Source organism: Grus americana, chromosome 3, assembly GCF_028858705.1.
Source record: "Grus americana isolate bGruAme1 chromosome 3, bGruAme1.mat, whole genome shotgun sequence".
NCBI classification, from domain to species: Eukaryota; Metazoa; Chordata; class Aves; order Gruiformes; family Gruidae; genus Grus; species Grus americana.
The window spans coordinates 79,032,525-79,057,407 of record NC_072854.1 but is presented as its reverse complement, the minus strand read 5'-3'; the positions used below and the strand labels follow the sequence as shown (position 1 = coordinate 79,057,407).

Genomic DNA, 24,883 nt, shown 5'->3' with positions numbered 1-24,883 from the left:
CTAGGAGGACATAACCTGGGATTACCTTTGAGCCTCAGCTGCAAACTCTGCTTAATATTGATATTTTACTTTCTAAAATAAAACCAAACTCAGTAAGAGCGTGCCACTGATTTTGCCTCTTACACTGGTGACCAGTTCCACTGGTCTTCCCAGGTAAGCCATGCTAGTATCTAGAAAACTAAATATACTCTTTGATTGTCAGAGACAGCCTTTCTCTCAAAAGTGAGTAAGTGAACAGAGAGATTACTGCAGCAGGCTAAAATCAAAATATTTTCTTCAGAAAAATATACCTACTGATATGAGATCAGAGTATCAACAATTTTCTCTACATCTTGTTCATTTTCCTTGACAACTGAGCTAACCCCATTGCTTGACATTTTCAGTCATTACTCAGCAGCCAAAAAAATGATGCTATTTCTGTATTACACATTAACTTACTCAAAATGTTAGGAAGTGGGAAGTCTTGCACTGGCTTAATTTTTCATAGAATCATCATAGAATAGTTTGGGTTGGAATGGACATCAAAGATCATCTAGTTCCAACTCCCTTGCAATAGGCAGGGACACCCTCCACTAGCCCAGGTTGCTCAAAGCCCCATCCAACCTGGCCTTGAACACTGCCAGGGAGGGGGCAGCCACAACTTCTCTCCTGTGTCACAACTTCTCTTCCAGTGCCTCACCACCCTCACAGGGAAGAATTTCTTCCTTATATCTAATCTAAATCTACCCTCTTTCAGTTTAAAACCCTTACCCCTTGTCCTATCACTACATGCCCTTGTAAACAGTCCCTCTCCAGCTTCCTTGTAGGCCCCTTCAGGTACGGGAAGGCTGCTGTAAGGTCTCCCTGGAGCCTTCTCATAGAAGAGGTGCTCCGGACCTCTGATCATCTTCGTGGCCCTTCTCTGGACTCGCTCCAACAGCTCCGTGACCTTCTTCTGTTGCGGGCCCCAGAGCTGGACGCAGTACTCCAGGTGGGGTCCCACGAGAGAGGAGTAGAGGGAGAGAATCACCTCCCTCAACCAGCTGGTCACGCTTCTTTTGATGCAGCCCAGGATATGGTTGGCTTTCTGGGCTACAAGTGCACATTGCCGGCTCATGTTAAGCTTCTTGTCCACCAACACCCCCAAGTCCTTCTCCTCAGGGCTGCTTTCAATCCATTCCTGCCCCGCCTGTAGTTGTGCTTGGGATTGCCCCGACCCATGTGCAGGACCTCGCACTTGGCCTTGTTGAACTTCATGAGGTTTGCACAGACCAACCTCTCAAGCCTGTCAAGGTCCCTCTGGATGGCATCCCTTCCCTCCAGCGTGTCGAACACACCACACAGCTTGGTGTCGTCAGCAAACTTGCTGAGGGTGCACTTGATCCCACTGTCCATATTGCTGACAAAGATGTTAAACAGCACCTTTGAATTTGTACAGGAGTTCCATGTTCACCCATGCAGGCCTGCTGGCATTTTGCCTGATCTTCTCCTTCCTGGGATGCATTGCTCCTCAGGTTGAAGGAGGTGATCCTTGAATACTAACCAGCTTTCTTGGGCCCCTCTTCCCTCCAGGGCTTTGTCTGATGGTACTCTCCCAAGCAGGTCCCTGAAAAGGCCAAAGTGTGCTCTCTTGAAGTCCAGGGTAGTGAGCTTGCTGTGCACCCTCCTTGCTCCCCTGAGGATCTTGAACTCTACCATTTCATGGTCACTGCAACCAGGTTGCCCTTGAGCTTCACATTCCCCACCAGCCCCTCCTTGTTGGTGAGAACAAGGTCCATCATGACACCTCTCCTTGTTGGTCTTCTGTCACTTGGAGAAGGAAGTTATCATCAACGCATTCCAGGAATCACCTGGATTCCTTATCCCCTGCTGTGCTGTCCCTCCAACAGATACTGAGGTGATTGAGGTCCCCCATGATGACCAAGGCTTGTGAACGTGAGGCTGCTCCTGTCTGTCTACAGAGGGCCTCATCCACTCCGTCTTCCTGGTCGGGTGGCCTGTAGCAGACCCCCACTGTAGTGTCACTTGACCCTGCCCTCCCTTTACTCCTGACCCATAAGTTCTCAGTTGGCTCCTCATCCATCCCCAGGTGGAACTTCATGCACTCCAGCTGGTTATTGACATAGCAACACCCCCTCCTCGTCTCCCCTCCCTGTCCTTCCTAAAGAGCCTGTGTTCTTCCATTCCAACACTCCAATCATAGGAGCCATCCCACTGCATCACCGTGACACCAATGAGATCATAGCCCTGTAGGCGCACGCACATCTGTAACTCCTCTTGTTCATTCCCCATGCTGTGTGCGTTTGCCTAGAGGCGTTTAAGTTGGGTGCCCAGTGAAGCTGACTGACTGGCTGGAGTGGCTGGAATTCCTTTGTGCTGCACTTCAGGTGCTCTCCTGCTGACCTGGTGTCCTTCTTCTGGATCTGGGCATCTGTTTCTGGCACTGGCATCAAACTGGTAGGAGTGGGATGGATTGAGGTTTGCCTCCTCTGGCAACTTTAGTTTAAAGCCCTCTTCACCAACTTGGCAAGTCTATGACTGAAGATGCTCTTCCCCTTCTCTGACAGATGGACCCCATCTGTCACAAGGCCTAACCTCATAACTCTGCCTGGATTTCAAAAAGTCACTGATATAAAACACAAAATTACAAGGGTGGTTTATCAGTACAAGGTATTTTCAAAGTTGCTGGGAACTGAAAATTGCACTGAATTCACTGGGAACTAAGTGTTCATTTTATTTGAAAACTGGAACACTTCTCCAAGTGACTAAATGCAAAGAATAAATGCCTAACCATTGTTGCTCCCTCTTGAAAATATAGCTGCAGATATACATTCATTCAGAAATGAAAATATTTCTTTTTCCCTGACCACAGATTAAACATGAAAGCTGTTTCTGACAGATAATCAAGGAGAACTTGTATCCAAGTATGAAAACACAGCAAAGCAAGACATCCATTTTGCAGAGAACAGCCTTACAAATCAATGGCATGTTTTTATTCAGTTTATCAGATGAAAAAGGAGAAGCCCCACAGTATGCGTCTTAGAGGAAACAGTGTCTTATTATGTGACTTCCACTCACTGTCATGATAAAGTTCAGGTGTCATTTTTCATTATGATTACAGCCCTGGCACACCACAAGGTTTTTGCTTTTTCCGTTCAGTTATATGAGTTTTTACTGCTGTCTTTCAGATTGCGAGATGATAATGATTGCAGGCATTCTAGCAGAAAACACTGAGTTTATTCTACATCAATCTTCCCCTCTTCTTGTGTTGTTTTTTCTACTCCTCACCCAGGAACTCCAATCCAGTTGCCCCAAGTTATTATGAGATACCTCTCCCATGTCTTCACTGTACCAGAAATTATCTCAAGATTTTTTAAATGCATTTCTTGAAGCTAATAGAGCATCAAAGTTTGTTCAATGAGGGCAAATATTTTAATCCCTTTTAGGTTCCAATGTGATCAAAGTTTCACTCTGCTTATGCTAGGATTTTATACTGGGCACAGACAATACCTCAGTATCTATAGTCATGTACTTACAAGCAGCTGTTTTAAAAGGGTCTGAGGTATTTTCTTTGTAAACTTCAGACTTCTTTTAAAAGACAATAAGTATTCTGATTTCCTTAATACTCACATATCTGCAGAGCCCTTGCTAAAAGAAACAAAGCTGTTTAACATGCACCGTTTTGCACTTTCTTTCGAATTTTTTGATGAGGCTAATCTCTGCATCAAAACATTTCACATAAATTCATTTCCTTCTTCATTTTTTGGTATTAGAAAAAAAGAATAAAGATAAAAGGAGAGTAAATATAATGTTCAGTAGAAAGGAAGGGCTCTCAGCTCTCAATTCTAGAGCATCTCTGCGTATCCCCAGGGAGGGCTCAATGCTATGTGCTTTTGAACAGCTGAACGCTGACCAACAGAAATCTCTTGAAGTACAGAGCATTAGTCCATGCACAGAGGCTCAGGGCTTGTCATCAGTAAGCAGGGCTGGGCAGTCTACATGAAGTGCTAGTTTAAGGAGAATGAAATTTAAGATTTCATTAGACTAAATTGGTTTCAGGGAGCCATTAGTCATTCCTCTCCACCTCCCCCTGACCTCACATCCACAGTATGGGTAATATTCCAAATACTTCAGTGAGATAAAGGAGTATCTGAAAAAATGCCATTTTTCAAACAGATGCTTTCATACCCTATTAGTATTGTCAGACTTATTTCCCTGCTAAAAGCACTTCAGAGTGGAACAGTGCAAGAAAAAACATATCTACATGATCCAATCTCAGCTGAATACCATTGACCACAGGAGAGACAAAGCCAGGCTGTATCGCACTGCTTGTGGAATATCACAGCTGTTCATTTTCATGATCTGCTCAGGTAAGGTGGGAACTATGTCATTTAACTTGAGTTATCAAAATATATTCAACCACTGGTGTTAGTCGTACTTGCTCTCTCTACAGTCAATGGAGACAGGCTCTTCCAGAAAGAGATTCAATCTAAACCAGATACCAATGAGACACAGAGACATAATTTTAGCAGAAGAATCTGAACTCATGGAATATTTATATATCAAAATCTCTATTCTACCATTGGATATTACAAAAATGACCATTTGATTGAATTGGTAAGAATGAATGCTTCACTTAGTTTATTACTTCTTATGAAAGAAAACGAATATTTTTTATGCATGTGTATTTTTGTGTATATATATGTGTATGTATATATACATTCACTCCAAAATAACTCTTTCCTCTAGTAAAGATGGAAGAAAAGGGTTCATCTTTATCAGAATCAATGGCCAAATCCTCAAGTGCAGGGGGGCAGCATTTGTCTACATATTTACACCCTCGATGGGATAACTGTCATGAAGGTCAGTGGAACTTTTCTGTGCACTTGGATTTAGGAAAGGCTTTTCTGGGGGAAAGCATTCTCTGACTTAATCATTCTTTGGCCCAGAAGACAAAAAAACGCAATCAGAAACTCATTTGGAGAGTGCTGGTGCAGAGACAGTGACTGCACAGCTGCGGGGTGACAACCTCCTGGGAAGCCAGCCAGACATAGGAGAACATTCTCCCTTTCTGGGCATGTGTCCCCTGGAGGTGTTCCACTGCAGGCACTTTCTCAGCTCCCACTGAGAGCAGGACCCAATGGCACAGAGCAGCACAGCAGGCAACACTGCTCTACTTAACAAGGGATTTGGCTGGAAAGGGAGGACAGCAACAAGTGAGGTGAGAAACAGAATTTATATTCTTTGGCATAGCCTCCAGTGTTTCTTTTAATGCTGAGAAGCAAATGAAGTCAGTGTTTATTAGTCCTAATGTAGCCCTTTAAAATAAACATAAAATTATAGGTTAATATTAAATAGAGCAATGAATGAAATGCTATTGCTGAGCCAGTAGCATCACCTTTAATTAGCCAACTTTTCTCTTTTGCTAGCTGTGACAGCTGTGTCTTTCACTGGTGGTTTATAGTAGCTCGCATGCTTTAAGTGGATTTTTTTTTTACACAAATTCACACGTAACTGGAAGCTACAGCAGCTCTTAAGTTATTTCTCTGAGCATTTCTTTTTTGTTTCAGATATTAGTGTTTCTGCTTTAGTTTGGGGGAAAATATTGTTTTGTTAAGAAATTACTACAAGTTGAGGCAAAAATAAAGCAATACGAAGAAGTGTGGCCAGACCATTAGCAATTAAAGACAGGATGGGGAGATGGACAGAAGAGGGTATGCAGGAAATAAATGTGATCTGCAGAGCCGTGAAAAATAACTTACAGGCCTTCCTTCCTCTAGAGCAAAACTGCCTGCTGGGAGACTACAATATAATCATGTCACCAGACAATAGGGTAATAATATTGAAGCTACTAAATCCGAAAGTCCAAACAAACTGTTGTAGGTTAAAGAGACAGAATCCTCTTTGGAGGTTCAGCTGCTCTGAAGCCATTGTAGTGGCCTCAGGAAACACAGGAGGTGCTGCTGCGGACCTCCTTCTTTATAGGGAGGTTTGACCAGTACACCTATGTGGTTGTGAGAATCATAGAATCATAGAATCTTTAAGGTTGGAAAAGACCTCTGAGATCATCAGTCCAACCATCATCCCAACACCACCATGTCTACTAAACCATGTCCCGAAGTGCCATGTCTACACGGTTTTTGAACTCCTCCAGGGATGGTGGCTCAGAAGTCACTCAGAAGTACTGCCTTAGCCCAACGTCCTCCCCAGGCCATCACTACTCAATACTCAAACAACCTCTTGTGTTACAGACTGGGCACCCTAACTGAGCCAGTACTTGCGATACCAGCCTGCACCCTGCGTGCACCCACCTCTTCCCAACCATCAAGCACGCTGGCGTGGCATCAACCTTACTGCACTGCGGACACGCAGATCTCCTCTTCAACATGCACATCTTTGCACGGTTAGCATCCCCCACCACCACTGTCTCAAGCTGCCAGCACGGGATAATTGTAGTGGACTGTAACATGTGGAAAGGGCCCTTCACCGAGCTGTCACTAACCTATGTGAAGCCTATGGTATTGGGAAGGCATCCAGCTGCTCAGGAGAGCAGAGGACTGGAATATCAGGCTTCCTCCTGCAGGCCCATACATTAGAGAAGATAACTGCTGCTTTGGAAGGGGAAGCAGCCATTCCCTGCTTCTCCCAGCATGACGGGGCTGAGGAGGAGCAAGCTTGGCCCTCCAGCATTCCTCTGCAACTCGCTGTTGAGCCTCACCTCTCCTGTCCTCCCTGCAGGCCCCCTCCTTCATCCTTGCCACACAGCTATTCAGTTCTGCCGTCACTGACGTGAAGGTTCAGACCGGCTTTGCACCAACATTTCCTGGTCGTAGTTCAAACACTTAACCAGGTCTGCTCTGTATAGAGCCTTCTTGCCAAGTATCTCTTGGTAAATAAAGCAGTATAGGGCTCAGGGCAATAGTTACAGGCTCATTCAAAACAGCCAGCAACTTCAAATAGTTGTTTGACAACTCAGAGCTTAAAGATTCAACAGCAGAAAGGGATATTTTAAATATTAGCTCATGCAGCCAAAAAGCTAGTTACATCATAAAAATATAATCCTTTTAAATCACAGCTCAGTGGAGAAAGTTACATGCCAATTGACCTAATAATTTGAATCTCATGGGAAGGCAGGCATATGTATATAATCTATATTATGACCAGAAATACTCAATTACTTAATTGATACTTTTAAAAACAAGCAAAGTTTTAGTCACTCAAATGTTAAAAATATGTAGTAAGGTAAAATTATTTTCTACTCAGTGCTGGTACCGAACTCCACAGAGAAAGCAAAGAATTATGTAAAACTACAGTAAACAAGATTAGGTAGGTGAGTGGTGGTACCTCAGCATTTCAGCTGAGAAACAGTCTGATACCTTATGAAATCTGATGTGCTCATGCTCAAAAGCGGAACAACTGTAAAAGTATAATGGAATACAACTCAGAAGGAAAAGCAGTTCAGCCTCTATCACTTTCTTTTTTTTAAAGATGCTTTTGAAGTAAGACAATTTATATGATGGCTGTTTGGCTGTGGGTCTTGCATCATGGTGGTTTGAGCATTTCTAATTATTTCTCTTTAACTTTGGAAAAAGAAAATGCACTGCCAACAACCAAAAGCAAACTGTACTTATCCACACATAATTCGCCCATAACTTAAATCATGAGTTTTGCTCCACAAAATATAAACTGTTCAGGGTCACTGCTGGATTATCCCATCAGAAACACAGTAAATAAACCCATTACAATAGGAAGAAAATTGGGCAGTTAGAATACTTTTGTTTCTCTTAACTAATACAAATGTGATATAAACAAATGAGTTAAACAGCTCTCATGCATGATTTTCAGGATAAAATATTAACTACTTGAATGCCAAGGTTAAACTAAGCTTATGAAGATCCGTAGGACAAAAGAATAGCTGAGAACAGAGTCACTAGTAGGCTGTGAAATCAGAAAAAAAACCCTGTAATTCAACACAACTGTATTTAAGGAAGAATTTTAAATTAATTTTTTGTTATTAAGTACGTTGCTTGACTATACAAAGGACATGCATCAAGACATTTAAATTAAGTAATATTTTAACATTCTTAGCCTGACTTAAACTGTAGACCATCGCAGTACCAACACAGTGATCAGCAGAGCTTAGGCCCTGGATGGAAAGCACTGTTTTTTGATTTTGGGTTGTGGGGAGGAGGGGACAGTGGTCTATACTCTTGTCCAAACTGAGAAATCTAAATCTGTCTCAGAGAGGCTGAGCAAAGTTGTCAACTGTTCTAATTCAGATCCTTCTTGTGTCACTGAATAAACTCCAGACATCAAAAATGGAAACCTTTCAGATGTTTATTAACTCAGCTATCAAAACTGCAAAATACTCATCTTTTGGAGAAATGCTCCAGGATCAAAAATTGTAATGAGAAGCATCTGAAGTGAGGCTTTTCAGAGAGCTGCAGGATTGCCAGGAAGGATAAAAACAAGAGTGAAATGCTGATCTTATTTCACCAGTAGCAATCTACAGTAATTTCAATGCAATTGGTGCATTCTACTGGATTCCAGCTGGGCTAACTGAGATCAACATCTCAGGAAAAGAAAATAACCAGCAGTGAAGAGCTATGCTATTTTGAGAAAAAAGAAAAGGGAGACTTTCAGGACTTCTAGCAGATGGACTTACCGAATCTGCAGAGGAAGAAGGACCCAAGACAGCTGGTTAGTATTCAAGGATCACCTCCTCCAGCTCAGGAGCAATGCATCCCAGCCAAGAGGAAGCAGACAAAAACACCAGCAGGCCTGCATGGATGAACAAGGAGCTCCTGGACAAACTCACACACAAAAAGGAACCCTACAGAGGGTGGAAGCAAGGGCAGGTAGCCTGGGAAGAACACAGAGAAACTGTTGGAGCAGCCAGGAATCAGGTTAGGAAAGCTATAGACCTGATAGAATTAAATTTGTCCAGGGACATCAAGGGCAACAAAAAAAGCTTCTATAGGTACGTCAGTGATACAAGGAAGACTAGGGAAAATGTGGGCCTTCTCCAGAAGGAAATGGGAGACCTGGTTACCCAGGATATGGATATGGAGAAGGCTGAGGTACTCAATGACTTCTTTGCCTCAGTCTTCAGCGACAAGTGCTCTAGCCACACCGCCCAAGTTGCAGAAGGCAAAGGCAGGCACCAGGAGAATGAAGAACCACCCACTGTAGAAGAAGATCTGGTTCAAGACCATCTAAGCAACCTGAAGGTGGACAAGTTCATGGGACCTGATGAGATGCATCCGTGGGTACTGAGGGAACTGGTGAGTGAAGCTGCTAAGCCACTATCCATCACATTCAAGAAGTTGTAGCAGTCCGGTGAAGTTCTCACTGACTGAAAAAGGGGAAACAAAACACCCATTTTTAAAAAGGAAGAAAAGGAGGACATGGGGAACTACAGGCCAGTCAGTCCCACCTGTGTGCCCAGCAAGATCATAGAGCAGATTCTCCTGGAAGCTGCGCTAAGGCACGTGGAAAGTACAGAGGTGATTGGTGACAGCCAACATGGCTTCACTAGGGGCAAATCATGCACGACAAATTTAGTCTCCTTCTATGATGGGCTTACAGCGTTGGTAGATAAGAGAAGAGCAACTGACATCACCTACCTGGACTTGTGCAAAGCATTTGACACTGCCCGCACGACATCCTTGTGTCTAAATTAGAGAGACATGGACTTGAGGGATGGATCACTTGGTGGATAAGGAATTGGCTGGATGGTTGCACTTAAAGAGTTGCAGTCAATGACTTGATATTCAAGTGGAGACTAGTGATGAGTGGTGTTCCTCAGGGGTCAGTATTGGAACTGGCGCTGTCAAACATCTTTGTCAGCAATATGGACAGTGGGATCAAGTGCACCCTCAGCAAGTTTGCTGACGACACCAAGCTGTGTGGTGTGTTCGACACGCTGGAGGGAAGGGATGCCATCCAGAGGGACCTTGACAGGCTTGAGAGGTTGGTCTGTGCAAACCTCATGAAGTTCAACAAGGCCAAGTGCGAGGTCCTGCACATGGGTCGGGGCAATCCCAAGCACAACTACAGGCGGGGCAGGAATGGATTGAAAGCAGCCCTGAGGAGAAGGACTTGGGGGTGTTGGTGGACAAGAAGCTTAACATGAGCCGGCAATGTGCACTTGTAGCCCAGAAAGCCAACCATATCCTGGGCTGCATCAAAAGAAGCGTGACCAGCTGGTTGAGGGAGGTGATTCTCTCCCTCTACTCCTCTCTCGTGGGACCCCACCTGGAGTACTGCGTCCAGCTCTGGGGCCCGCAACAGAAGAAGGTCACGGAGCTGTTGGAGCGAGTCCAGAGAAGGGCCACGAAGATGATCAGAGGTCCGGAGCACCTCTTCTATGAGAAGCTCCAGGGAGACCTTACAGCAGCCTTCCCGTACCTGAAGGGGCCTACAAGGAAGCTGGAGAGGGACTGTTTACAAGGGCATGTAGTGATAGGACAAGGGGTAAGGGTTTTAAACTGAAAGAGGGTAGATTTAGATTAGATATAAGGAAGAAATTCTTCCCTGTGAGGGTGGTGAGGCACTGGAAGAGAAGTTGTGACACAGGAGAGAAGTTGTGGCTGCCCCCTCCCTGGCAGTGTTCAAGGCCAGGTTGGATGGGGCTTTGAGCAACCTGGGCTAGTGGAGGGTGTCCCTGCCTATTGCAAGGGAGTTGGAACTAGATGATCTTTGATGTCCTTTCCAACCCAAACCATTCTATGATGATTCTATGATTTACCCAAGTCAGTGGATTATATTATTGTTACAGTTTATAAGGCACTGTCCTTTCCAAACTACAGTTTCCCCCGCCGAATTATCCTTTTGTATGAGAGGAAGTATCACAAGCATAGGAACTTCAAAAAACATACTGTACTAAAGAAAAGAGAAACTTAAAGAAACCAGAATGAAATGTAAACAAAAATAATGGTCTGATTTAAAGCCACAAAACTATAGAAACCCAGTAAAGTCTGAAAATCCAACTGGACATTGTGTCCCTCTCTCAAGCTTGTGTGCCTTTTACTCATTTGGATTAAAGAATGTTGTGTGAGTAAAATCACATTTCCCACAACAGTTTTCAAAATTTTCCACTTTCTTTTCAAATTTCAGGTCTTGGTAATGAAAATTATAACAGGAAAAACAGACAAATTCCCAGGTTAAGTAATAATACAAAAATCTTAAACTATATAAAGGATTATCCAAAGTTTATCCAGCCCTCACACACAGCGGAGCCTGAAACAGAGCCTTCTTGCATTCGATGCATACTTTTTAAATAAGAAAAAGATTTGCCCTTGAGAGAAATTAGCTGAGTGGTCTGGCACTGTCTCAATATACTATCATGTCTTGCTCTCTTACATATCCAAGTCCTTTTCTTCCAGGTTGTTTATAGCACAGGCAAGACTAGCTTTATGAACAGGTAGCTTATCCACAGTCAAAGACACTGGTCTCCAAAGTGGGGCTTATATACCCCAGTGGGGGGCACAAGACAATCAATTGGAGTGCAGGAAGAAAATTTTGTACTATTAATAAAATGTTTAAAGTTTTTATTTCAGCTTTATTTTATCCTTTTTAATGTCTATATTTGGGTATGGTTTACAATGTACTTAGCATATTAGTACAGTAGTACATCTATACAATTTATAAATAAATATACCTCTATTGAGGGTGCATGCTGAATATAATGTCTGATAATACCTTCACCCATAGACCCAGCCTGGAAAAAATACAGTTCCATGAACTGATATTTCTTCAGCTTGGCTGATTTTCACCTATCACCACTCATGATTTTAGGAAAATGCGGGGACACCTACACTTCCTTCCATCATAATATAGGTTTAACTTAACTAGCCTTCATGCTATACTCTATACCCCTGAAATGCTCTTGACCAGCTTATGTAGAAATCTGAATTTCTGTTTAACACACCAGTTAATCAAAAGTTTGAAAGAAACCATTCAATACTCTTTGCAGAATATGTCGGTTCATCACAGGGCTTCCATTTTACTGTATAACACAGAGGAGAACAAAAGGTCAAAATACAAACGTTTGAAAACTGACCGTGAGAAAACTAAGAAACCCTTCTGTTTCCTCTGTATGTGACATTCTCTAGGCTCCATTTTGGGTTCATTTTCATTATCTCAGAATAACTAGTTTCTGAGAAGGATCAAAACCACAAGTAAGCTCAGAAAAATGCTTTGGCTTTAAAAAAGGGACTAGAAGTCTAATGGGAAGAATTATTATTATATAACTTCCAGCTCAATCTAACAGATACAGGTGGCTTGGATCGTTCTTACAAACATTAGATTAGCCTTCAATTTCATATGCTTTATATTAAGTTACCCTTAGGATGTAAGGATATATTCTTAGCTCAGTTTAAATCAGTGGGAATTTTGCCACAGACGCCAAGGGGCCCTTACCTTCTACAATATTGCCTTAACAAGATATCAGTGTTTGCCAAAAACTGAATCTTGATTTATTTGCAAATTATTGCTAAAAATATTTGGCTTAACATGTAATGGGTTCAAATTTTCAGGTGGTATAAATCAGTGTAGCTGCAGAACTATGCCAATTTAATCCACCTGAGGATGTACCAGTGGGTTTTATCCTATTTAAGATCCTTCACAGTAGTAAAGTTATTGTTTTTAAATCTTCCTGGTTTTACATGGCAGGCAGTCACAGTGGTTTCACCCAGGGCTACTGCATTTTTGTGGGTATAAGCTGCAAATCAAGCAAACCCATCCTTTCAAAAATGTATTATTCCTTGAAAGTAAGCACACAATTAATCTACATTTTTTTTAATTCAATCCTGACACCACACAGTAATCAGATGCTGTATTTAAATTTACATAACACAAATGCAAACATGTTATTGCAACACTGCTTACAATAGAGAAACTTTGAGTAACAGTGGTTCCTTTCTACTAAAAAGTTGACTCGTATTAGACATTTGTGCAATTTTACGTTATTTGTTAACAATTAGCCACACCTGTGTAGCATCCGCCTTCAACCTCCTTTTTTCCAAAAACTATCTAAAGTAAACTCAATTCATTTTTGCTTGATGTAGTGTTTTTATGACAAGAGAGAAACTTGCCAGCTGAGGATTTGGGCATTTAATAGACTAGCTGAGAGAGAGAAGAGGAAGCCTTAAGAGAGAGAAAGAAAAATAAATACCTTAACACAAGTGCAACTGTCAAGTAACCTCTTCTCCTTGTTACTTCTACAGGCATGTACTTACTTTATGCTGCTGCAGAGTAGAAGGGAGAGGTTTTTCTAGCTAACCCATAAGTATTTAAGAAATGTTAGGAAATTTTGGTATTTGCCTTATTTTAAATAATCTAAAGCATTTAGAAAGCAAAGATTAAGCAATGTAAGATATGTGAGAGCAAATCCATGTCATATATATTAATTTATGAAAATTATGAGCTCAGATTGCTGCAGTGGTTTGTTGGACTAAAGCTCACGTAATGCAAAATACCATAAAGTAGAAAAAGAAAATCAAAAGACCATTCTCTAACTTAATGAAAATGAATTTATCAGGTAGAAGTTTACAGCACAGAAAGTTCTTGTTAATTGTTTCACTGGCAAAGTATCTTCACTTTACATAAATCTTTATTCCTGTACTCTATAAAAGCACTACCAGTTTGGATAAAAAATAGATGTGTGAAACCTTAGAACCCTTCACCTGCCCATCCTCCAAGATTCCAGCTAGCAAATGCTTCTTCAAAATTTTTAGCAAAAGGTAGGAGTGACCAGCAAGTGATATCTTTTAGTGCAAAACTTGTTTCTTCAGCTTCTGCTCTGGTATACTCTCTTCCAAGTGCAAGTCCTTTTCACTCAGAAAAAACACACACAAAATCAAGTAATAATCCAAGTCGGTAACTATGCAAGTGCTGTTTGAAATAAATTGTTGAAGATGGCCAACTTTTCAATGGTTTCCATGGAGTAAGGATTGTAAGATATCATAGAATAGTTTGAGTTGAACAAACGTCAAAAAGGTCATCTAAGTCCAACCCCCCTGCAATGATCAGGGACATCTTCAACTAGATCAGAGCCCCATCCAGCCTGACCTTGAACGTTTCCAGGCATGGGGCATCTACCACCTCTCTGGGCAATCTGTTCCAGTGTTTCACCACCCTCATTGTAAAAAATTTCTTCCTTGTATCTAGTCTGAATCTACCCTCATTTAGTTTAAAACCATTACCCCTTGTCCTATTGCTACAGGCTCTACTAAAAAATGTGCCCCCATCTTTCTTATAAGCCCTCTTTAAGTATTGAAGGGCTGCAATAAGGTCCGAAATATTTCCCAAATTATCCCTGAAATACTTGCTAACTTCCCTGAAGTTACAACAGCAGTAAGTAACTTCTATAAGACAGTACTGACTATAAAATGACAGATAAACATCATCAATCTGACTGTCAACAGAGGTGTATTTACCACATATCTGAGGATTTAAGTGGCATATGCCGTTCTAGCTGAACTCTGTGAGCAGCTAAATAGCGAAACTGCAAGTCAGGCATGCTCCATCCATTTTTTTGTGAAGGAAGAGAAATGGAGATAATTTGGTAAGACCTATGAAATTAATGCTCCAAGGTGAATTTCAGTGTATATCAGCTTTTCATCTCTTAGTAGACATACATGTTCAGCATCTTAAGTGATAAGCCTTAATGCGGAGTACTTCATTCATTCAACCCTGTCTCCCACCGTCTCTTTCATAAAGCAATCAAGATCTACCTAAAAAAGTAACCAGATTTTTTGCCCCATTACTAGTCCTTTAGAAGGCTGTTGTCTCACTGCTTTAATAGTTGGAAACCACTTTACAGCTCCCAGATGAAATTCATTCAAGGTAGTTCATATCTACTTTTCTTGTGCCAAAATTGTCACTGAGGAAAGCAGTTTCACTTCCTCATGGTCTCAGAGGAACAGTATCACATCCGGACTTCATCTTGTTTGTCTACATGAAGCAAATGCTAGCTGCCTTCTCTCAGAAGGTAGCTGCTTTCCCTGACACATTAGTGCTAGCTAACTTCTGCGTATCCATTTTCCCAAACACACATGACCAGAATGGTTCTAGATAAAATCCACAAAAAATAATAGGGCTATCTAAAATGGCATGAATGTTTCCTTGTCTGCCTTCTCTGTCCTGTTGCTGTCTGTCTGTCCCACCACACGTAGCTAGATATGGTTTTGGGTCACACACCATTTTTACAGCCACAATAATTGGATGGCTTACAGTTAATCCTATCACTGACTTCTTTCTATGTAGAACACAACATATAATTATATATGGTATAATAACATATTATTCGTATTTCTTACTTCTTTTTTTATTATACCTTGTAATTAAATTTGTTTCATGACAGAGAATATTAATGCATGCTTCATTCAATATGCATTTCAACAGCAATGGGCGTGTTTAGTTCAGAACTATTGTCTAGATGTTTCTCTGGGTGGATAAACTGAAATATTTTTCATGACACAAAAAAATCTGCCCACATTATTTGCTTGTTTCTGGTTCTTTACAATAGGTGAAAGTGATTCATAATTCCCTCATAACATGTGCAATATCACTAACCCTGCTACACCTCGAGTTATTCAAACATACTAAAAGGCCATTTAAAAAATGAAGAAAGTCTACTGACTTTGGTGTAGCTCAACTATTCAGAGATAAGATCTCTCACACCCTTATAAAAAGTGTGAAAAAAAAAGAAAAATCTAATAAACACCAAGATTTGCTCCTACAGCAAAGAAGAACAAAGTCATATTATTCTGAGATAAACTGACAAGGGTATTCTTGGAAAAAAGTAAGTAGATGGTACATTTTTTAGACTGATTTGAGGATAGAGGCCAATTCCCATGCATCTTGCTAGAACAAGGATTATGAAGTATGGGCCAAGTTATTCTGGACGTATTTGCTGACTTCTCTGGTATGACAACAGCAAGAAATAATTTCAGTAAGTAAATGTGATTGCCTGTAAACTACTGAGAAAAATGAGCCTTACTTTCTCTGACAACATCCCAAGACCCATATTTACATACACTGTTTCAAAGTCAAAGACTTGTCAGCAGCAAATCAATATAGCGATATCTAAAAGACACATTGTTTTGATATAGGGTAAGAAATTGCTTTCTAATTTATTGCAGTGAATAAACAAAGTATTGGAATGCATGAAACCAAATTTATCTGTTTCACTGACCTTGAAGCTGGCGTCCTTTGTACAAATCCTTTGTTTTGGTTGGGTGAGCTCTGGCACCATTATCACACTTAGGTTGTTCATACCTAAAGAACAAGTAGGGAGAGAATTAAAAAGCCAAGGTTAATTTGATTTAGAACTAATTTATCTGCAATTTTGTAGTCCAAATTAAACTTGTACCTTCTTTTATTCATGGAATAAGCTTGGTTTTCATTCAGAAGGGGCAATGCAAATTCATCTGCCTATTTTCCACTTACATCAAAGAAGACAGCACATCTTTATTCTCCTGTGGTTGATACCAAACTAAAAAATTATTAGATATTCCAAAGCCCATTCTACAGGGAGGAAAACTGAGGGAGGAGAAAACTGTGGGGAATTGCTATAATGTAATACACAATAAAAAATAATTAAGAAAAAACCCACCAAAAATACAAAACCAAAGTCAGACTCTCCTCCTACTTACCAAATCAAAAAGCCATAAACAATATGACAAATTCTGCAATCTGACACGGTATTCATGTTGGGAAACACCAGAGAAGCAATTTCAAAATCACAGTATGGCAGGTACTATAGTGAGTTGCTGCTGCAGCTCTAAAACCATATGCTACTGTATGCTCTCAAAAAAAAAAGTTAGTTCACATAAGAAGGGCTAGCCACGAACGGCTAACATTTTGAAGAGCGAAGAACTGACAGGGTTTCTAGAAGGAAGGGAATTGGGCCGGAACAGCTTGAAATGGATTGGGAAAAAGACTGAATCTCCACCTGCTACTGGCATATTCTGGTTCCTCTATGCTTTCCAAGTTTACTTAAAGCCACTTTGTTAGTCCAGCTGGTAAGAAGAAACTCTGTGCTATGTGTACTTCTAACAAACATTGACTTATGCAACACCACTAGCAACATCTTTTATGCAAGGCTGGGAGGCATGGGAGCATCTGCTGCTGAATCTGGTCTTTTTTCTTACAGTGCCACTATTGATGCATGGTGGTTTTTCACTCAGCTTGACAGAATCTCTTTCTGAGAAATGTTACTTTCTCATTCTCCTAAAGTAGCTTGCAGTTGCAGAATTTAGTGTGCAGCATTTCAGAGAAAGTTTCAATTCCCAGTTAAAAACAGTTAGTAATATGACTCGTGTCCACATACATGTGTTGCACATACATACCTGTTCATTGAATCCAGGTTATTTCATGTTTTATATAACTGCTTTTCTTTCTTTGAAATTCTCCTATTCTAGAGTTCTCAAAAATGACATTTACTGAGTAGCATACTAAAATGTCCAATTAAAATATATTAATCCAAATTTTTGGAACAAAATATTTGTTCTAAAAGTGTCCTGGGTCCAGGCCAGGTTGCCCCTAAGAACCATACCTAAGTATACCTTAATTACCAGGCAGAATGGGGGGGGGGGGGATCAACTTTTTTTCCTTTGAGCACTTAATTTATTTCCACATCATCTAATGAAACTGCCCACTGGCCCATCCAATTCTGGCTGCTGCAAGAAGGTACAGTGTTGTTTCATGGACATGGGAGAGCTACAGGCACTTTTTTCCCGTAAAGAACGGCAGGAATAGAAGCTGCTTTGATAGCAATGGTTGGATTCAGATACCTGATGGATGACCACTTCAATCAGCCAAGAAAAGAGTGAAAGGGAAATCTCTGAGTAACACTCACTAATGCAGTATCTGGCAACCAGCCTGGTCCCCGATTAATCTGATACCTGACTCTGCACTCCCCTCGTCCTCTTCCGTTACTGTTACGGCTCTGTGCCTCCACTTTCTTTTCTGGTCTCTACTCTTTCACCTTTTTGGCTTATATTTTTGTCAAATACACATGTAGTTCATCATATACAAACTAAATCTACTAAAGCCTGATAGGTGTTAAAATGCTATCATATGAAAAGTGCATGCTTAAGTCTTTAAAGCAACTGAAGAAAGATGAAATGAATCATTAGAAATTTACCGCACAGGCACAGCCATGCTAAAAACTGATAAGAAAAACACACTTGCCTCAGTTTTCATGGGGAAAGAGTGGGAAAGAGATAGCATGTCAGAATGGAGCACTGTCAAGTTAAAAATAATGTAGTCAAAAGACATCCCAAGTTACGCTTTTGAATTTTAAAAGGGAAAGAATCCCTAGCAGTGAATGTATATCTAGAGTCGTCAAGAGCTTATGAAGGCTGCTTTATACCTCTGAGCAGTCCGCTGGAAAGCACTGAGAGTTACTGAGGTGTACAAAGCAGTGGAGGATGGAGAGTTTCACAAGAATTCTAGTGTGGGCAGCCTCATGAAGCAGCTGATATAAGGGTTTTTTTAAGTTTGAAGAATCCTGTGCAAGTGGATTGGGCATTACTTTGCCCATGATCCTGGTTGCTACAAAGTCACATGTGAGAACACAGGATTATGGCCCTGCTGAGCAAAAAGGCTGAGCGTCACACTGCGCTGTTGAGGAGGCATCGGGAGCCAGCTGGCAAGGACCATACCGATAGACTTTCAGGGGAATGGTTTTAGACCCTTTAAATGCATTACCTCCTTCAAGTCAAATGGACGTTTCCTCAAGGCTTTCATAAAAGCTAGCTATATACCACTACTTTGCATATTTCCTGTAAGTTTTACTGTCTTAAATGTCCTAGAGTGGTGCTTCACTCATATATCTTTATTTTAACTCTAGAATTATATATTTTTTCTGGAATACCCTCACTGACAAATGAATTATCTTTGTTTCAGATGACAGGGCATTAGAAGGTCAATGAGTATTAATAACTTCCCTTCATTTTGAAGGTCTAATTTAATGGGACTACTATTTATTGTGGTATTTGTAGCCTGATGATATGACAAGTTTAATCCTCATGAATGTATTCAAAACAAACAACATGCAAAATGCTAAGCTGTTCTGGCAACAGCTCCCCAGATCCTTCTATCCTTTCACTGTTGTCCCCTAGTGATTAGATCCAGATTTGCAGAACAGAGATTCCAGGATGCAATGCATCCATCTTGCTACCAGGACTCCTAACATTGTCATTGCCTGCAGTAGAGTTTTAACAGCTACTCTTCTAATTTGTATTTTGCAGTGGAAAACTAGAAGATAGCATACACCATTTTGCATGAGCACCTGGTTCTTTATGAAAGACTCACATGTTCACCCTTTCCATTCTATAAGAAATAATTACAAAAAGACAACTGCATATTTCTCATCATATTCTGATCCATTTTTTACTTCCCTCTGCTAGGGAAAAAAAGTATAATTTTATCAACATAGAAAAAAAAAATAATTAATGGGATTCCAGCCCACCTAAATCTTTCCGAGAAATGAGGCCTAGACACTCCTCTTAAACTCCAGGCAGTAATCCCACCTGCTTGTTTACCAGCACTGTAGATTCCTAAATACACTAGTCATTCTTTATTTAGTATGAAAATCCTAAAATTGAGTACTCCACTTACCCATCTGTGCTCGGAAATGTTCTCTCTGAGGATATTAGGAAATATTACTTCATCAGAGCTCCATTGAGGACTCCTCATAAGTCCAGCAAAGCTGAACAAATTAGAAATGGTCAAGACCACAGCAGCTGACCTTTGGAGTACTAGGCATCAGGCAGAGCACTCATCGAGCAAAATGAAGATTTGTGTCTAAATCATACACATGAGATCGAATCCAACTTGCCAGCCTTCCAACTTTGGAGACAGGCAGCACAGTGAAAACATTCCCTGCCACCTCTTCTCCGGCAGCCGAGTTACTGGGTACTTGCAGAACACAAAAGGCCGGCAGCCCAAACAGGAAAAGATGACAGAGACTGATTCTAGATCCATAGGTGATTCACCAAGGTATTGGGAAGACTTAGAATTCCAGTTGGTGTGCCAGTAGAAGCCAAAATCATATGCACCGCATGCACAGTATAAATATGAATAAGAGAGCTGGCTGATTTCCAAGGAACACCACTCACAGTTTCATGAATGGTTCATCCCAACGTGCAGGATGTGGCAGGAAGTCTGCAGGAATGAACAAGGAGCACCTAACAAAATTCAGACATAAAAAGAAAGCATACAAGAAGTGGAAGCAGGGACAGGTGCTACAGGAGGAATATGTAGACACTGTCCAAGTGTGCAGGGATGGCGTTAGGAAAGCCAAAGCCCCCGGGAGCTAAATCTGGTAAGGAGCATGAAGGGCAACAAGAAGGGCTTCTTACACACATATCAGCAGCAAAAAGACTAGGGAAAATGTGGGCCTGCTGCTGGGTGGGACAGGGGACCTTGTGATGAAGGACATGGAGAAGGCAGTAATACTCAATGCCTTCTTCTCCTCTGTCTTTACATGTAAAACCACTCTTTAGGAATCCCATGTCCCTGAGACCACTAGTAAAGTCTGGAGCAAGGACGACTAACCCTCGGTGGAGGAGGATCAAGTCAGGGATCGTTTGAACAAACAATCCATGGGACTTCATGGGATGCACCTACAAGTGCTGAGGGCGCTGGCTGATGTCATTGTGAGGCCACTCTCAATTATATTTGGTGACTGGGGGAGGTTCCTCGGGACTGGAAGAAAGCAAACATCACTTCTATCTTCAAGAAGGGCAAGGAAGAGCTGAATAACAAGCCAGTCAGCCTTATCTCAATTCCTGGGAAGGTGATGAAGCAAATCTTCCTAGAAGCTCTTTCAAAACATATGAAGGACAAGAAGTTGATTGGGAGTAGTCAGTATGGATTTTTGAGGAGGAAATCATGCTTGGCCAAGCCTGCAGCTTTCTATTATGAGATGATTTGCTCAGTGGATGAGTGGAGAGCAGAAGATACTGTTTATCTTAATTTTAGCAAGGCTTTTGACACTGTCTCTGATTACATTCTCATAGGCAAACTGATGAGGTATGGGTTAGATAAATGAACAATAAATGAACAGTTGAGGTGTGTTGAAAACCAGCTGAACTGTCAGTCTCAAAGAGTTGTGACCAGCAGCAAAAATTCCAGCTGGAAACCAGTTACCAGCGGAATGCTGCAGAGTTCAATACTACAGCCAATATTATTTAACCTCTTCATTGATAACCAGGATTCTGGAACAGAGAACAATTTTAGCAAGTTTGCAGATGATACAAAATTGGGAGGAGTGGCTGATACACCAGAGGGTTGTGCTGCCATTCAGAGGGACCACAACAGGCTGGAAAAATGGGCTGAGAGGAATCTCATAAAGTTCAAAAAAGGCAAATGCAAAAGTCTCACACCTGGGAAAGATTAACCCCCTGCACCACAACAGGATGGGCAACAACCAACTGGAAAGCAACTTTGCGAGCCTGGGATTTCTGATGGACACTAAGATGAGTATGAGGGAGCAATGTGCCCTTGCAGCAAAGGAGGCCAACAACCTCCTGGGCTGCATTAGGAAGAGAATTGCCAGCAGGTTAAGGGAGGTGATCCTTCCCCTCTCCTCTGCACCAGTGAGATATATCTGAAGTGCTGGGCCCAGCTCTGGGCTCCCCAAATAAGAGAGGCATGGACATACTGTAGTGGGTCTAGCTAAAGGCCATAAATGTGATTCAGGGACTGGAGCATTTGATATAATAAGGAAAGAGTGAGAGAACTGGGACCGTTCAGCCTGGGGAAGAGAAAGCTCAGGGAAGATGTTATTAATGTCTATAAATATCCAAAGGGTGGAAAATAAAGAAAACAGAGTCAGACTCTTCTCAGTCATACCCAGTGACAGGAAAAGATGCAATGGGCACAAAATGAAATACAGGAAATTTAATTTAAACCTAAGAAAAAGCTTTTTTTAACTGTGATGATGATTAAATACTAGAACAGGCTGCCCAGAGAGGCTGTGGACTCTCCATCCTTGGAGACACTCAAAGCCCAACTGGACATGGTCCTGAGCAATCTACTCTAGCTGACCTTGCTTTGAGTCTCTAGGTTCGACTAGAGAATCTCCAGAGGTCCCTGCCAATCTCAACTATTCTGTGATTCTGTTATAAAATGATACTCATAAAGAACAACTGAAAAAAAAAAATCAGCAGAAGCCCTACTGCTTGATGAGCACAAAATGACAATTTGGACTCCAATTAGAGAATGGGAACTAAGGCTCCATAAAATGATTTAAACTATAATGCAAAGAAGGATTAGCACTAAACCCAAGAAACAGTGAATAAACCTAGAGGTTGAGAACAGAGCAAGAGCAGAAAAGGGAGCCTCTGGAATCTCTAGAGGACATCTCTAGGTCCTCACACAACATGTGTACTGATCCTACAGTTTCAGGACCAAATGTGGACTATTTTGACATGTTTTGACAGTTTATGGATCTCAACTTGCAAGAAACAGCAGATCAACAGTAACTTTAAGTCATGCTTACTTCAGCTGGTACTGTAATTGGTATGGTCTAGACTATGGTATAAACAGTTATCAGTAAATCAGCACTTGAAGAATATGTGAAAAGCACTCCCCATGAATATGATACTTTACAGCAAGTGGCTTATAATGTTTTTTTTTACAAACCTTATGCAAATGACAAAAAATTATTTTGGCTTAAGCTTGAAAAGATTTATGATTGCATCAAGATACCCATATTGCCCGCCAGCTTTATATGAGCTTCTATAGAATTCCTTCAAGGGCCAAACCTCAATAACCAGCCTAAATAACATCTTTTGGAACCTGATACTTGCCTTGCCTACATCTGCTCTATGTGGCTAACAATACTTTACCATGCATCCGGCTCAGCTGAGATGACTGAACTCCAGGCTTCTATTAATAACACGCTAAAATGATATTTCCTCTCTATGGGTTCCCAAGCAGTTGTTCCATCAAAGCGAGTCATATGAAATATTTGAGGAGGTTGCTGGAAAAATAACTGAACATTTCTGAGGTTGGACGTGGGTTTTGTCATAGACCATCTTACTTGGTTCTGCTATACTCAGACTAAGGAGTGTGAGGTTTCCTCTGGGCTTATTCATTATCTGCTCTGAGCCTTGGCTTCCCAGCACAAAATAGAAAGTAAAAAAGAGGACTCGGGGAGCAAACTGCCTGTGACATTGCAGGGAAACAGTCTTTGGCTATATGGTCTTTGATGGCTCTTAGAAATATTTCACTTCATCTTCATAGTGGAAAAAACCTATAGGATAGAATTCCACCAGCAATAGAAATCTGGATGCTAGTACATGCACAATAAGGCATCTTCTCACTACAACTTCTGAGCACTGAACATATATTCCCTTACCTGGTTGATGTACCAGGGATGGGACGTCCCGTATCCACCAGAACGCACCAGCAGTAGCCCGTGGAAGGATGGCACTGCACTGGTTTGTAGAGGCCGCCCTGAGCACACTCTGGAATGAACACATTGTCTTTCTGGGGCTGTTTGGCTTCCTCCAGGGCTGACTGAAGTTCTTGATCACATGATGATGCTTTTGGAAGGAAAACAGAAAATACTGAAGAAGTTATATGGAAAAGGGCTACTAGATTTATCAAACAGGTTTTATATCTTTCTTTGATTGCATGTAAGAAATGTATTTGAAGAGGCTTGCTGCAGCTCAAATACTAGCTACATTGGTTTATGCTGTACACTGTCAGAAACTTTAGTTTCCTTTTCATGCAGCTGCTTCATAATACAGTCCTAATAATATCCTGACACCTTCTTTCCTATACTAGATATAATCCATGGATAATCAAATACTCTCTCTGCCACCTTAAAAAAAAATCCTCACCCATTCCACAGTCCCTAAACCACTGATTCTTTTCAGAGGGAACAGTAAAAATCCAACTACTTAGGATCCCTTATATGAATTATCCATCTAGATATTGATTTAGAAGTTTATATTCTGCTCTTTCTTTCCAGTTTTGAAACAACCTCTTAATACAGTGAAAATTCTTCACCTTCTTTTCTGGTGATTCAGGTATTGGTGATGTATCATTTGCTCTGGAGATCAAAAACCCACAAGAAAAAGTATTACACCTTTATCTCTGCATTAACAAAATGTCCCAGATCACTTCTGGATGTAAGAAAAGCTTACATGTCTACACATGTCTTCACATCTTTATGTGAAATCCATGAACCAGGGGGCAACGAGTAGAAACTCCAGGGTCTGAGAATGCCAGTCAGTTCACACCAATCAGTAAAAAAACACCTCTGCTGAGGATTTTTGATCATTACTAAGCTGGTATATGTGGCACCACAGAGATAATAAATGATATTTGCTCACGCCATTATTATTTCTCCAGGAACTTTTAAGTCAGTCTCCTATCATGTGAAATTTAGATGAACAGCTTCTGTATAATTCCCAAACTAATCCAGTGAACAAAAATTAAATATTTGAAAACCAAGAATGTTGATAACAATAAGCACTCTACAAACACATAAATTACTGACAGAAAAATGTCAAGTTTCTAGAATTTCAATCTTTAAAAGATTCTCTTCAGTTGAAGAAAAATAATTTTAATATTACAAAATAAATCTATGGGTAATATTTGCTCTTCTTTCAAGTCAGTTAAAGACTAGTGACACGCTTATTCTCTGAATCTCTAGCAGGATTTACTTCTCGATTTTTCACAGTTCAACCCACAGAAGAACAAGCTGAATCCTGACTGGATTTTCTAGTGCATTTGTAATGAGTTTCAGCTTCAGTCTAATCTCATTTACTCTTATCCACAGGGTTCAGAAAATGCTTTGCAAATTGTAGGCAAAAATTGACAGAAAGTCCCTAGTTATGTCCAGAATGCTACTGCTCCTTGCTAGCTTCTTGCA

The 24,883-nt window shown here is 41.0% G+C and overlaps 1 protein-coding gene across 7 annotated transcripts in view; it reads right to left on the bottom strand.

The window, feature by feature from the left end:
- SMOC2 (SPARC related modular calcium binding 2) overlaps window positions 1-24,883 on the bottom strand; it is a 149,533-nt gene that overhangs the window by 26,375 nt on the left and 98,275 nt on the right. For all 7 annotated transcript variants that reach the window (XM_054821699.1, XM_054821700.1, XM_054821701.1 and 4 more), the window contains exons 8-9: window positions 23,360-23,546; window positions 16,181-16,263 (exon numbers count right to left, since the gene is read on the bottom strand). In XM_054821699.1, the coding sequence (XP_054677674.1) occupies window positions 16,181-16,263; window positions 23,360-23,546 (270 nt within the window). The remainder of the gene's footprint in view (window positions 1-16,180; window positions 16,264-23,359; window positions 23,547-24,883) is intronic.